The 14,181-nt window shown below is 41.4% G+C and overlaps 4 protein-coding genes across 6 annotated transcripts in view; 2 read left to right on the plus strand and 2 right to left on the minus strand.

Annotated features, from left to right (window-relative positions):
• hps1 (HPS1 biogenesis of lysosomal organelles complex 3 subunit 1) overlaps window positions 1-2,637 on the plus strand; it is a 9,974-nt gene extending 7,337 nt beyond the window's left edge. Inside the window, exons 12-18 of the mRNA XM_031838707.1 lie at window positions 80-156; window positions 250-387; window positions 627-692; window positions 842-986; window positions 1,583-1,696; window positions 1,818-1,900; window positions 1,981-2,637. Coding sequence (XP_031694567.1) covers window positions 80-156; window positions 250-387; window positions 627-692; window positions 842-986; window positions 1,583-1,696; window positions 1,818-1,900; window positions 1,981-2,143 — 786 coding nt within the window. The 3' untranslated portion in view covers window positions 2,144-2,637. The remainder of the gene's footprint in view (window positions 1-79; window positions 157-249; window positions 388-626; window positions 693-841; window positions 987-1,582; window positions 1,697-1,817; window positions 1,901-1,980) is intronic.
• Window positions 1,393-5,480, minus strand: st3gal7 (ST3 beta-galactoside alpha-2,3-sialyltransferase 7). Of its 2 annotated transcripts, XM_031838719.1 has the most exons (8): window positions 5,374-5,480; window positions 4,946-5,111; window positions 4,731-4,857; window positions 4,310-4,647; window positions 3,984-4,170; window positions 3,689-3,829; window positions 3,215-3,364; window positions 1,393-3,118 (listed from the first exon to the last, which is right to left on the minus strand). In XM_031838719.1, the coding sequence occupies exons 2-8, from the start codon at window positions 5,092-5,094 to the stop codon at window positions 3,032-3,034; spliced, it is 1,179 nt and encodes a 392-aa protein (XP_031694579.1). In that variant the 5' UTR covers window positions 5,095-5,111; window positions 5,374-5,480; the 3' UTR covers window positions 1,393-3,031. The 2 variants fall into 2 exon arrangements, with proteins under 2 accessions (XP_031694579.1, XP_031694587.1); XM_031838727.1 differs by lacking the exon at window positions 1,393-3,118 and having other exon boundaries at window positions 3,279-3,367.
• A 159-nt stretch (window positions 5,481-5,639) lies between these two features.
• Window positions 5,640-10,430, plus strand: ankrd2 (ankyrin repeat domain 2 (stretch responsive muscle)). The gene is made up of 9 exons (XM_031838737.1): window positions 5,640-5,703; window positions 6,385-6,437; window positions 7,196-7,342; window positions 7,474-7,581; window positions 7,668-7,766; window positions 7,907-8,005; window positions 8,165-8,263; window positions 8,354-8,452; window positions 9,249-10,430. The coding sequence occupies exons 2-9, from the start codon at window positions 6,402-6,404 to the stop codon at window positions 9,363-9,365; spliced, it is 804 nt and encodes a 267-aa protein (XP_031694597.1). The 5' UTR covers window positions 5,640-5,703; window positions 6,385-6,401; the 3' UTR covers window positions 9,366-10,430.
• A 1,634-nt stretch (window positions 10,431-12,064) lies between these two features.
• morn4 (MORN repeat containing 4) overlaps window positions 12,065-14,181 on the minus strand; it is a 6,366-nt gene continuing 4,249 nt past the window's right edge. For both annotated transcript variants that reach the window (XM_031839386.1, XM_031839393.1), the window contains 3 exons: window positions 13,591-13,705; window positions 13,398-13,507; window positions 12,065-13,314 (listed from right to left, as the gene is read on the minus strand). In XM_031839386.1, the coding sequence (XP_031695246.1) occupies window positions 13,166-13,314; window positions 13,398-13,507; window positions 13,591-13,705 (374 nt within the window). In that variant the 3' untranslated portion in view covers window positions 12,065-13,165. The remainder of the gene's footprint in view (window positions 13,315-13,397; window positions 13,508-13,590; window positions 13,706-14,181) is intronic.

A 14,181-nucleotide genomic window follows, 5' to 3' on the forward strand; every position in this document is an offset into this window, starting at 1 on the left:
ATATATATATATATATATATATTCGGTTTATGGAGCTGCACAAATACAATCTGCTTTTGTTCCTTTGTTTTCTATCCAGTCTGGGCAGTTACAAAAGGACTGGACAGAGTTCAAGAACTTAGCCTTCACCAGAGGAGGACTTGGGTTCAGCAGACAGTAAGTCTTCTGCCGCCCTCTGCTGGCTGAAATGCTTCATAGCAAAGCAGTTTGGTGATTATATGAATGAATACGTTCATGTTTTTGTGTTAGTCTCATTCCATCGTGTAAGAAGATGAAGACTCAGCTGTGTGGCGTATACAGACAGTGTTTTCTCCTCGAGTCTCGACAAAGTGACATTCCACAACGTCTCTCCCCCGGTCTGCAGGAACGAGCCCAGGCCATGGCGCAGTGTGTATCAGTCAGCCGAACATCTCTTTGCACTATAACTGTTGTGAACTAATTAGTGACATTTTCAAATTTCAATACATTGAGAACTATTGGAACAAGTTTTTAGTACACACGTACCTGCAAGACAGTCCACAACAGCATCCGTGGTTGTTCATGTCGGTATCTTCTTTCTCTCTTTGTCTTATTCTTTCACTGTCTTTCTGTTCTACTCGTTTTCTCTCACCTTCTCTGTCTCCCAGAGAGAAACTGATGGACTGGAAGGACTTCCTGTTGGTGAAAAGCAGGAGAAATATCACCATGGTGTCATATCCTGTCAGCAAAATAATCCCGCTCCCTTGTTGTGTGTAAATACTTTTCCATGCATTTTTTTACAACATGCAAACGCCTAGAAATCTCTTTGAAATGCAACCCACAGTAGTCCTGAGTGTATTGATCTTGACCCAGCTGATCTCACTTACCTGGAGGATTTCCCAGGCCTCATCCATTTTATCTGCGTGGACCGATCCACCGGCCAAATGATTGCGCCATCGCTCAACTTGACGGAACGCAACACGTCTGAGCTGGGGAAGGGACCTTTGGCTCGGTTCATCAAAAGCAAGGTCAAGCATACTAGAAATACACGCCAGAAACTGTTCGTGTTATCGAGTCATTTAAGTCTCATTTTAGTCTGTTCCTGCTTTCAGTGCAAAGAAACAGCGATATTTAATTATTAATCTAAATAAATAATTTAATTTGACTGGCTAGGTTACAACATATTGCCATTTTCATCTGTAAAAAAACAAATTTTTGACAATAGTTAAATGAGAAAATAGATGCCACTCTTACAATCTTAGCTTAGCATAGCATAAAGACTGAAATCAGGGGGAAACAGTTGCCAGGAAGTTACTGCTCACGGCAAATGAATAGTCTGGCACATAACCTCTCTATTTTGTCATTTTTACACTTTATTTTTTTAACAGATTAAACAGAACATATAACATGTTTATAAGTGAGCTTTCCAGTCTTTGTGCTAAGCTAAGCTAAAACATTCTCTAGCTTCATATTTACCATACAGTTAAAAGCGAAGTATCTCTAACAAAGGAAATAAGCATATTTCCCCCAAAAATATGAAGTATTCTGTTAAATAGTTTACTGCTTCAATAGTTCTGCTCATTTTTGTCTCAAATAAATTTCTCCTTACTAATCACTCCTAAAGGTGTGGAGCCTGGTCAACACAACACAGCGTTATCTCCAGAAGGGTTACTCTACGGTAACATTGCGCGACGGAGACTTCTACTTCTGCTACTTCCTCTGGTTTGAAAATGAATCTGTACGTTACTGGAATGTCATGTTTTAGTATTCAGTAATAACACAAAAATGAATTAAGCACCCTGGAATACTGTAAACGTAAAAGATACAGCATCATATAAGTTGTAAATCTGATCAATCAGGGCTTCAAGTTGGAGGCAGGAGACATACCCATCCTTCCTGATGACTCTGCTCCCATTGGGATGCTTGCCTGGGACTACTACAGGTAAACAGCGAATGCCAAAAATAGATGTGATTAATCCAAACAAGAGTGCTGCTGACTATAGAAAGGAATGTGTCCTGCAGGAAGCTGCTGAGGTACTACAGCAAGAATCACCAGGGCGAGGTGGTGAAGTGTTACGAGCTGCTGACAGTTCACCTGGGGGTCATCCCCGCTGAGATCATCCTCCAGCACTGCAGACAGCTGGCAAGCAAACTGTGGGAGCCTACACGCAATCCACTGCTGTAGACACATCCACACACTTGAACTGAGTCACAGTATAGCCAAGGTACTCGATCATTGTTTCGCAAACAACTGTTTACTCTCTATAGATATATGGTGTCCAGCTTGTGTTTCATGTTTCCACCTTTTTCATGGTGTGTAAGGTTATTTAGCCTCTGATAGATTCACCTAACGTTGTTCATTAGAACACAGTCAAACACCAACATGCACTGTTTTGTGTGAAGTGTATTTAGAATATCTTGATTTTTGTAATATATTTTTGAATTCTCACTTATGACCTGTTTTCTATTCATTAGTAATACTTTAAAAAAAAAATGTTGTGTTCACTTTTTAAAAAACTGCAGCTGATCAATTTTTATAAATGCAGATACTGTCCATTGTTGCCTTTACTACTGCTAGTGTCTTAACATGTATGAATGAAGCCTTCAATAGGTATTATTGTATGTCTCAAATAATTTAGATTATTCTGTGGAGATAATAAATATCAGTACTCACATTCATTTGTTTATTGAGTCATTGTAAACACAATTGTAATAGCACTATTTGAACCATTATTTTTACAAATCAGCCATGTCAGTCGCTGATCGTGTTCCCATGTGTGATGACACAATTATTCATCCATATGACCATTACTATATGCGTAACAGCTAGTGATGCAATAAATTCATTGAATTTACTAGATATGCTAGGTTAAGTCTTACCAATCATGAGCTTGTCTAACCTTTAATTTGCTCACTCTTCAGTCAACCCGGGAGACTGTGAGTATTTTCAAAGGTCAGTTCACACTTTGTAGGATTTCGTCCAGCAGGGCACCGTTATGGAGGACTGCACACAGGCTCCCAGTGAGAGGAAGGAGTGCATGTCAGGTTCAGTATATTATCACCCTCTGCTGACTTACAGAGCACCTGTGAGGTCTGTCACAGCTCCTGCAGCCACCAGGTCCCTCAAGAAGAGTTTCTCAGCATTAACGTCGTGCACCACCTGGATGATGATAATAGAAATGAGCCAAAGTTGAATCAAAACATGAGACTTGGGAGCCTTAAAAATGCACATCACTGTTTAGTAATCTAAATTTACTTGAGCCTTCATTGCGTCCATGCGTATGGTCTCATAGTAGTGAAGCCTGGCCCCAGGGTGCTGCATGTCGTAGCCAAAACCTGCCAGGCTCACCTGGTCACACAGCTGCAAAGCCATCACCAACGCACTGGCGCCCAGTGTTGGCACCATCTACTTGAAGAGGAAAAATTATCTCTTTTTTTCAACCAGTATGATATGGTTCTATAGGAAAAGCCCTTTATAAAGGGCAGTGGGTTATAAAATGAACATGTTATCCTCTTGGAAGGGAAGGTTGTGTTTGCTCTGCTTTCACTCCCTTTACCGGTTTATAGCAAAGTCATCACATGTCTGAGCAAGGCATATACATATATTATTCAGGACCGGTTAGGCTACTCAGAAGGGCCATTGTTCTAGATTTCCTTTTTGTTATTTATTTGTATGCAGTATTGTATGAAAGCATACAACAAAGCATGAGAAAAACATGTTAGAACTCACGTTTCCCTGTTTCAGAGCATATTTCTGCAGGACTTGTCCCGTTTTATGAATAATCTCTGGGTGGAGGATCCTGAAGTTCTCTGGTCTCAGTGGAATATCATCCACCACCTCCCTCCAGAACCATATTTTGGACCAAAAGCTCTATTAAAAAAACAACACAGGAGATGTAGAGCGTGTGAGGCAGTGAGTGTGATGATGTGATATTGGTGTTGCTGCATGAGTTGCTGTGACACATTAATGGCTTATGTAATATGCTGTATGTGTGTGCAATGGTTCCTGTGACGTATAGGTTTACCAGAGGCTGTTTGGTGATGACAGAAGTGAGCCAGTCCAGGTCCAGGCTCTTAAAGACCACCAGAGCAACCATGGTGGTCTTTTTGTACTCGTTTGCGGAGTGAGGTGCTGCCTCTGGGTAGATCAGGCGGATGGTGGTGCGAGAACCAGCGTCTTTCTCATAGCCAGACACTGGAGCATTATTCAGCCTTGTAACAGAGTTGAAAACGTATGTATGAAATGGAATTTGTTCTGTTGATGCGATGTATTTTCTTCAAGCTTTTCCCCTAACCTTACTAAACTAGTAAGATATCCTTCCACCTGTCTGTCTAACAGTGATGCACATACCTGATAATGATGTCATACTGATCTATATGGGATCCAAGATGGCTCCCATGTAGAACCCCTCCACTGCCCACCACCACACATCGCCTGCAGTTGCCTTCCCTCTTCAGCGATGGAGGCAGGCCAGGCTGAGGCAGAGATGCAAGAGCAAGGGCCAGATGCTCCTCACTGCCCTGGAGCCCCAGAGGAGGGGACAGATCCCAGGGCACAGACCTTTCCTGCTGCACAAACACAGGGATGTCTAGGAGGCCTGCACAACATGACAAGGGCTTGAGGTGGTTCAAGCACCAGCGAGGCTGACAGGGGCCTGAAAGTAGGGAGGCTGACTGATTTAGTAAGACCTAAAGAGAGGTGCAAAAATAGAGAGAGATTAGGTAAGAGTAAAGAAATGATCTAAACTGATCGCTAAGATGTGCCTCCATACCAAATCTTCAGGATGTGGGTTGTCGTCACTGACAGCTGCCACTTTATCCAAGGGGAGATATGCAGGAATCAGAATAGCCGAGTAGCATCCAATGAGCAGCACCAGACTGAAGGCAAAGTTTTCTCTCCTATACAACGGAGAGATAAAAAAAAAAACAGCTGTATAGCATTAATTCACAGGTACACAGAATAAATACAGTGCCTGCAGAGATGTACCTGCCAAGGAAAGATTCCCTGGAGTCAGTCTTTGCAATCACTTGCTGCCAGTGAAAGAGAGGCGTTGGTGTTGCAGCCTCCGCAGCCTCAGGCAGGAGTGGAGAGCCGTCGTCCGGGGTCTCGACACTCAAGTGATTCAGCGTGACCATGGCACCTGTACTTTCACCTGAAGCACACACATCATTCAACTGGCAGTAGTGAGTATTACCTAAATCCTTTATAACAAAAATGCCATGCACAAATATTGCTTCTCTCTATAGTAAAGAAAAACGTTCTTAATAAAAACTTAAAGGTATTTGTAGATCTCAGAGAGTAACCATGTTACCTATTTCACTATCAAATGTAAACAAACACTATGTTTGAATTGTGTCTACACACTAAAACATCAAGAGGATCATCAATTGAGTAATGTGAACTGTATAACTCACAGCCAGCCTGGTAGAGATGTAAAGCGGATGGTTAACTGTCAGCTCCCCATTGCTCCATGCGTAAAGGGAAAGCAGTGTCCTGTGCAGCTAAAATGGCTGCTGCTGCTTCCTACTCTACTGAACTCTGCCTCCCTCAATAACACGTTAACCATTAACATGTCACTCTGTCACACTCTGGCACGAATGCCTGTAAATAAGCATGTGTGGGACCAATTCTCCCATCCAATAGAAATCTGCACGTAAATGTCAACAAGAAAAAGGGGGAGTGTCCGGAAAACCAATTCATTGCAAGGAAAAATGGATAAAGAAGCACTGGATGACACCTTCCAGGTTTGATGCTTTCTCTTTAGTGTGTGTGTGTTCAGTCTGATATACCTATTAAATGTTTGGAAAAAATACCAAAGTCGAGGTTGGCCAGTGATTGATTGTTGGTGTGCTTTCAAACTGATATTTACAAGGTATCACTTGGCAGTAATGAAACCTTTATAAATAAAATAATCCCCGAAAACGGTATGTTTATGAGGGTTGTACTCATGTGAAGAGAGGTACACACTGTTGCAACAACAGGAGTGAGTAAAACCAGGAGCTTGTGGAATGAATGTACCCTCAGCTCATGACTCGGGCATGACATGCCTGAAGGTTGGATGTACTTGTATGTGAGTGTGTGTGTGTGTGTGTGTGTGTGTGTGTGTGTGTGTGTGTGTATGTGTGTATGGGGGCATGACAGAGAGGAAAAGAGGGAGAGGGAAAGAGAGAGGGAGATTGTAATGCTGGCGCACAAACATACATTTGTACACACACCAAAGTGCACACACACCTGTTTGATGGGGTGACACAATGTCCCACCATGAACCCGGTATTCCAGCCAGGAAGCCGCTGGGCTTGCAGCGCTTCTGTATAAAGTGACATGCAGTCCGTCCGATTTTACTCCAGGTTACTTGTTAAAGTTCAAAAGCTTCAGCTATTCAAAATTACTTTATTGACTGTTTTATCTTTTTATGTATCAAACAGAGATAGAAGACGTTGTGATGGACCATAAAACAGGAATAGAGAAGAAAGCTCAGGTAAGTGAGAGAAATACGAACATTTCCAACGTAACATTTCTGATAATTTTTTATTGATATGTCAGTATGAATGATAATTATTATAAACTCACCAGGAGATTATTTTTCTTAAAAATAATTAATGTTACTCATGCCACAGTATCACAGTTTGAAAAGCTCTGATTTGTGAAAACATGTTAATGGTTATTTTATGTGAGGACATGTGAATTAATGAGCTGTTATATCCTAGAAAACATGTCGGCATCAAATTAAGCCCCGGACAAAATATCGGTCAGCCTACTTCAACATCCATTTGATATATGCTCCAACAGTTAACAGTGTGTATCAAGACATTTGGTTGAAAGTTGTTTTATTGTGACGCCAAATTGACTTTAGCATTTATTTCCGACACAGGACTACAGAACACGGTCTATCTTGCCACAGATTGAGAATAATTTGTATTCCTTTTATTTGAACCAAACAAAAAAATGAACTTCCAACAAAAGAGGTTATAATGGTCAATAGTGGTTGACCTAAACTTCATAAAAAAACATAAAGAATAGCACATAAGAGACAATTTTTGGGGAAGGTTACTTTTGTTTTTGCCATGTGTAGCTTGCACTACGATGTGAATTTACTTTGACATGAACGCTTCCATTCCCAGCTCTCAACACCCCTTAGCCTACTTGGCACATTTGCTTTACAAGCCAATAGTACCCCTCTCATCTGGGTTTTCCAACTGTGTTTTTGACATTATCGCTGTTTCTGTCACTTTCCAGGCAGAGGAGAGAGGGAGGAGTATCTCCCCAGACCTACACTGTGAGATTTTGGACTTGAGTGGAGGAGAGAATCTCACAGAGCTGTGCAAAAGGGAAAAAAAGATCAAGGAAACATACTCGCCCAGGGTGTCTGTGGAAAGCCCTGTGGTGAGCTACAATTTTCAGAAACCTTATGTTCATGTGCACATCAGAGATATAAAAATTGAATCACGCTCTCTCTTCTGTCCCTATGTTTCTCTCTGTGTGTGTGTGTGTGTGTGTGTGTTTCTGTGTGACAGATAGGGCCCACGGATACTGTAGATTTCATGAATGCAGCCAGTCAAGGCAAACTGAATGTAATAGACAAGTATCTGGCTGATGGTGGGAACCCTAATGTCCATGATGAGGTATGCTCTCCCTGTGTGGAAGTAGATTAGATACATTTACAACATACTACAAGTCATTTCTATTTATGATATGTTTAACTTTCCAGTTGAAGAGGACAGCACTACACCATGCCTCTCTGGAAGGACACACTGCAGTTATCCAAACGCTTTTAGAAAAAGGAGCCGATATCAACTTTAAAGATCAAGTAAGACGTGCGGGCACAGGCCTTGTTTGTAAAGATGATGATGAGATTGGTTGAGATTATCTTCACTCACTAAAGCTCCAGCCTCTAGTGGCCTGAAGTGAGCGCTATTAATAGAATGGGACCATCCTACTGTGTTTCAGCTGGGCTCCAGGGCCATACACTGGGCCTGCAGAGGGAGAAGCCCGGATGTTGTCAAAGCCCTGAAGAGCCTCGGGGCTGACCTGAATGCTAGAGATAAGGTGAATGAACATTTCAATTTGTGCCTCAGTTTGTACTCATATTTGTGTATCCGTGAGCAGACCGTAGGACTTATACTGACATACAGTAGGACTTATACTGACATACAGTTGGTCCAGTATGTGTTTGGCTGTGACTATGTGTCAATGTCCACACTGCAGTTGTACAGCACTCCTCTGCATGTGGCCACAAGAACAGGCCACACCGCCATTGTTGAGTACCTGCTGTCCTGTGGTGCCAAAATCAACTCCAAGGACAGGGTAGGCATCTGCTCAACAGAGTGTTTGGCTTCTGTGTTTCATCATCTCTATAATTCATTTCCTGCCATTAATATTTTTTTCTACTCTCAGGAGGGAGACACAGCTCTGCATGATGCTGTGCGACTCAACAGATACAAGATAGTGAAGCTGCTCATAGCTGCAGGGGCAGACACAAATGTAAAAAATCATGTGAGTTTTCCTTCCTGTTAATGTTGATGTCTGGTTTAGCTTAAAGATGATTTTAAAGGAACAGTTTTGTCATTTTCGTAAATTTACAAATTGCTTTCCCCCCGCTCAAATTTAGATTGACGATCAATACAAAGCACATATCTGTATGTTAAATATGATGCTACAGCCATTAGCCTGTTAGGTTAGCTTAGCTTAAAGACTGGAATCAGCTAAAGCTCAGCTCTTGTTTTTTAATCCAAAAATGTCAACTTGCTGTTTTTATGATGGGATGTGTGCGAGACTATTTCTTGTCCATTAACAGTTACTTCCTGGAGTTTCTGCTAGTTGGTGGCAACTTGTCCAAAATATTTCAGCACATAAGCCCGCGTAAAATGTGGAATTGGAGGTTTTATACTTGAGATTTTTGGATTAAATCAACAAGATATAACGTGTTAACTAAGGATCTTTTAAGCTGCTGGTAGGTGGGTTTTGTTACCTTTGGCTGGAGCCAGGCTAACTGTTTCCCCATGTTTCCAGTCGTATGCTAAGATAAATGAACCTAACCCAAGAAATGCTCATGATTTAAAAGAAAGAGATGAGCTGCTGTAGCCTCACATAGATATTTAACGTAGACAAAGACATTGTCATCCAACCCTTGACAAGGAAGCAGATAAACATTTCCAAAATGTCGAAGTATTCCTTTAAAGAACACTTATTAAATGCATATAAGAAGCTAAGATGCCGTGGGTCATATCTCAACACTGTACATACAATATGACCCCTCATTAACACACTGACAGTAACAACTGTGTTACAGGAAGGAGTGACCGCAGTGCAGCAGGTAAAACAATGGCAGTTTGACATCATGGAGACCCTGCAGAGACTGGAGAAGCTGAGGGAGGTGGGACCTGAAAACACCTACAGGGAGGAGTGAATAGTGCAAAAGATGTACATCTCCTCAAACAGTATATTCTTTATGACATAACTTTATACGACTATCTGTCTCAGGTTCAAAATACATTTTGTAATTCCACTGTCTGTGTACATCATATTTGAGTATATGCATTATATGTGCTCACCAACAAAATCCGCCTTTATAGGGCATGGGGGTTAAACCTCTGAGATTTGTTTGAGCTCTGACACTAAAAAAGGTCAGCTTGGATGTGAGAGATTCAGCTCTGCTTATCTTAAAAACAAAAAGGAAACAAGAACATATGAATGAGGAAACAAAGCTGAATTTCTCAAACGGTTTTGCCAAGCTTTAGCTTTTGATGTTCTCTTCTTAAGAGCTTTATGATCTGAGCAGTGCTCTCATGGAGAGTTCCTATCTGATTTGTGATGCCTTTGTAAGTTGAATAATAGCAATAGATACTGCTGTGCAGAAGCTGCATTTGAATATACATCAAGCGCTCGTTTTATTGAGGCGACAGATAAGGCCTGAGCACACAGTAGCGCTGTGTTTGGGACTTCAGCTGACGATAGCAGAGATGGCTGGTATGCACCCGCTTTAAGTCAGGGATTCAAGGGGAGCTCAGTGGACATATTTTCCTTCTATCATCAGTGGCACAAATGTTCCTGAGGGAGGTTGGTCATTCACACGGGGGGAACCAACAGCCTGCTCCAATGCTTGCAATGTAGTTGTTTATGCACAATTAGTCATTACACATACATTCATTTTGTGAGCACATTTTGTTCAACAGCTACTGCTGCATTTTTCACAGTGTGACTGTAAAATGCTGTTTTGAAAAGAGTGCAGTCTTCTGTTAAAACACAATGTGTTCATTGTAGACAACTCCTCAGATACATTATCGGCCACACACAGTATTTCCTGTTCCAAGCGAGGCTGTGCAACTGTCAGGGACATCAGTGGAGACACGTAACATGTGCAATACAAGGTTATGCACACTACGTGACAGCGTTGTCATTTATTTCGTCAACCTGACCCCTAACAGAGTTATCACAGTATATCGTCAATATAATAAAGTTCTTGGATCAGAAAGGTTAAACCGGTTGGACTCATATGTGTTTTACAGCTTTAGTTATGTTGTTTTCAGTTCTATGTGAGCTCAACACTGTATGCTTTTGTGCTGAACTGTTGCTGAGGGCTGCAGTGGTGTAGAATGAGAAGGGGGATGGGAAAACTGGAGGCTTCCGCTTTGTGCTATGTAGCAGCAGCCACAAACCAGACAAACCTGTTTATCCATGAAATGGTTAAACTTCTTCCCTATAGCCCACATCTCAGCCTTTATCTTCGAACATCAGAAATGGCTGCATAATCATCTAAAAATGTATTTCTTTTGTCACGTTTCTGTGTCCAAGCGCAATGACACACGTTTCTGTTCTCATCACAAGGCTTTATTTCACACATTACAGCCTCTTTTATATTGTACATACTCAGACCTATCCCGGGAGAGAACGAGGCGATACTGTGTCGTAGTTTTATCTAAGAGCACTCAAAGCAACATTATGTTGTTACTGAAAAAAAGGTAACCATGGCAATGGTATTTTCCAGGCAGGTGAAAGTTTGTACAGGCACGCTTTTAAAGCACCATTTGTTTCCAGTTGGAAATAGATGTGGAATTTCTGTGAATTAGATTCCACTCAGGCAGGCGTGTGTGTAGGCAAACAAGGCTTGAGCAGGTGCCGTCTCCTAAATAGTTGAAAGGAAAAATCCTATCACATGATCTGAAAAGTAGGATATTACACACTTTGCACATACAGCAAACATTAAAGTATAATTTGTGCTTGTTAGATAGTGGTACTAATGCATGCACTGGTCTGCTCTTCTGTGTCATGGAATGGTAACCTTCAACCTTTCTGATTGTACTTTGCAGCACACTGCGGTACCAGAGATGGTATTCAAAGCAAGCAGCAGTATGGGTTCATGATATTGAGTATTGATTTTTTTTTTTTTTCCCCTCATAGAAAATAACAATGAAAACCAGCAACTGCAACAATCCGGGCTTGAGATTTAAGGAATATTTACAACAGAATATCATATAAATTCCCTGTTTAATCTTCGGTCCTTTTGTTTTTCTTGCGCAGTAGAGCCTCGGGTGGATTTGTCCTCATTGATTTTTCTTCATTGTTCAGCTATAAGAAATTACACATGTAATTCCTGTTGACTCTTCCAGGCTTCCTTAACTGCAATACCATTTGATTGTCTTTGGTTGAATTTCTATGTAGGCAACCCTAGACAAACCACGTCTACAACTGCTTTGTAAGGCCTATACACTGTTCAAGTACACCAAATTCATCTGTCATCACAGAATAGCTGCGATCGGCTATAATGCTCAATACATTTCTTAAAATACTCAACCACACTGTCTTAAATAACTCAGTAACAACAAGTTCTACCTGACCAATCAAACAAGTATATCTTAATCCATTTGAAAGGTCAGAACAAACACAATCAATGACAATGAATATGTGTACATCTCACAGAAAAACACATAATTACATAATCCTTAAATATACATCTGGTTTATAAATTATGTCATTCAGCTGCCTCAATTAAGCTATATGTCGCTAATTTAATGCATTTAATTTTGATGTTTTTAACAACTTTGAGAAAGTCCAGTCATCCGAGTCCTTCAGGTTACACGGCGGGGGTTAGAGGGGGGGGGGGGGATGAGAGAATTATCCAGCAGAGTTAAATCTCCCCTCCCATGATTTCCACTGGGAGAGGGAGGTATATTGGAGAGTGGAGAGTTACTGGACTTATGAGTGATGGGAGCTGAGACTCAGCACCAGCTTAGCAACGTATCCCTCAGACTGAAGGTAATCTTCAAACAGTCCTCAAATTCATTAGGTCGATAGACACCTTAGGGCAAATGATGTAGAGGACAAGGGAAGGAGAGGGAACTGCACATCATCTCATTTTCAGATGGACACCCTGGAACTACACTCTTGTACCAAAATGTCTTTAAGGCAAACGTGAATACTGATCTTCTCAAAGGAGAAACACCAGTGACATAATGCACGCAGAGATAAAGTTTGCAGCAGCACTGTTAATTGAGATGAGATTTTAAAGGTGCCCCGTGGAGTTTTTGTGAACAAACAAGTTATGTTTACATTCACATCTGTATGGCCTGACAAACACGTTGAATGCATCTCCTTACTCATAAAACATTTGTAAAGCTCATTTGTTTTGAATAGGTTTAAATTGTACATTGTTTAGGTCCTTAGCTAGCTTGCAGTACCAGAAGTCAAAACCTCACAGGGGACCTTTAAGTACCACTCTGTTGTAATAGATTGCAGCATTTCTTATGATAAATTGATCGATGTTGTGGCTCAAGTCTTCAACATACAGACTTACTTTACTCCTCCTGATGAAGCAGAAAGAAAACAAAAGCTGAGAGGTCTCCCATATTCCGTATGAAAGCTAACTATTCTTGAGAAAAATACTAAGACACTATTTATGTGTACAATAATTTGAACAAGGGAACCCAGCACCATTTGGTGTTTACAGGACTTGTGAAGTTAAAAGTGTGCTTCATGGTGTTGTGCATTTCAAGTCAGTCATACAGAAAGCCATTGTTTGGTCAAACTGCATGTGCATTCCAAGCCACTGGCTAAGCAGGGAAGATGCAGACAAATAAAAAGAAAGATATGGTGAAAAAGAGAGAAAGACAGAGAGAGAAGACCTGGAGGGAAGTATACGAGTACACATCCTTGAGGCCCTCCTGGAAAGTGCTTGAACGCTGACTGTGTCTCTTCCGGGGTCCATGACAGTCAAAGTGCCAGACTGCGAGCGTTGGATGCTGAAGCCTGCGCATGCTGCACCACTCCTGGACACTTCTCTCTCTTTTGCAGCTTGTGGTTTTGAAACAAGCCTTCGTTTCGCGGGACACCGTGGGCTCCATCTGGGAAAGTCAATAGCCCTGAAGGCACAGACACAGGGCACTATGACCAACCACAGAGATACTACAGACATCCTGATGTACCAGTGGTGTAACAGACTTACCATATCCCTCAACACGTCCATCTTTAAATTCTCCTTCAAACTTCATGCCATCGTATCGACTGAAGACTCCTGCGCCTTGAAACTTTCCGTGTGCAAATTCTCCTTCGTACCTGATACGGTGGAAAAAGGGCATGGTGTCATTTGTACCTTTTGATTGAGGACTGAAAACTTGCTTTCTTTTTGGCTCACTCACCTGGATCCATCTGTGAAGAGCAGTACACCAGAGCCATGGAAGAGTCCATTCTCAAACTGGCCAGAGTAGCAGGTTCCATCCTGAAACTTGAGCTGGCCAACACCATGCCTCCGACCTGGAAAGTCGCACATCAGAGTGAGTAATGGCTCAAACTTCCAACACAAGAAATCCTGTGAAGGCAAACAACCTTGTCGATTCACATTTGATCCACATTGGTGTCATCACGCCTCATCTAACCACTTAGCCTCTTTTGAATTAATCTTTCATAATAGCGCGTGTACTATACTGTAAGAGATGACCAACTGAGCTTGACATTTGAACTTGCAATGCGGCTCAGGGTTTTATATTCACTTGGTATTGGAGAGCCACTACATACAGTTGTGTGAAAAAGTGTTTGCCCCCTTCCTGATTTCTTATTTTTTTGCATGTTAGTCACACTTAAATGTTTCAGATCATCAAACAAATTTAAATAGTAGACAAAGATAACACAAGTAAACACAAAATGCAGTTTTTAAATGAAGGTTTTTATTATTAAGGGGGAAAAAAAATCCAAACCTACATGGCCCTGTGTGAAAAAGTGATTGCCCCCCC

This window comes from Anarrhichthys ocellatus, unplaced genomic scaffold (genome assembly GCF_004355925.1).
Source record: "Anarrhichthys ocellatus isolate YVR2014 unplaced genomic scaffold, GSC_Weel_1.0 scaffold3, whole genome shotgun sequence".
NCBI classification, from domain to species: Eukaryota; Metazoa; Chordata; class Actinopteri; order Perciformes; family Anarhichadidae; genus Anarrhichthys; species Anarrhichthys ocellatus.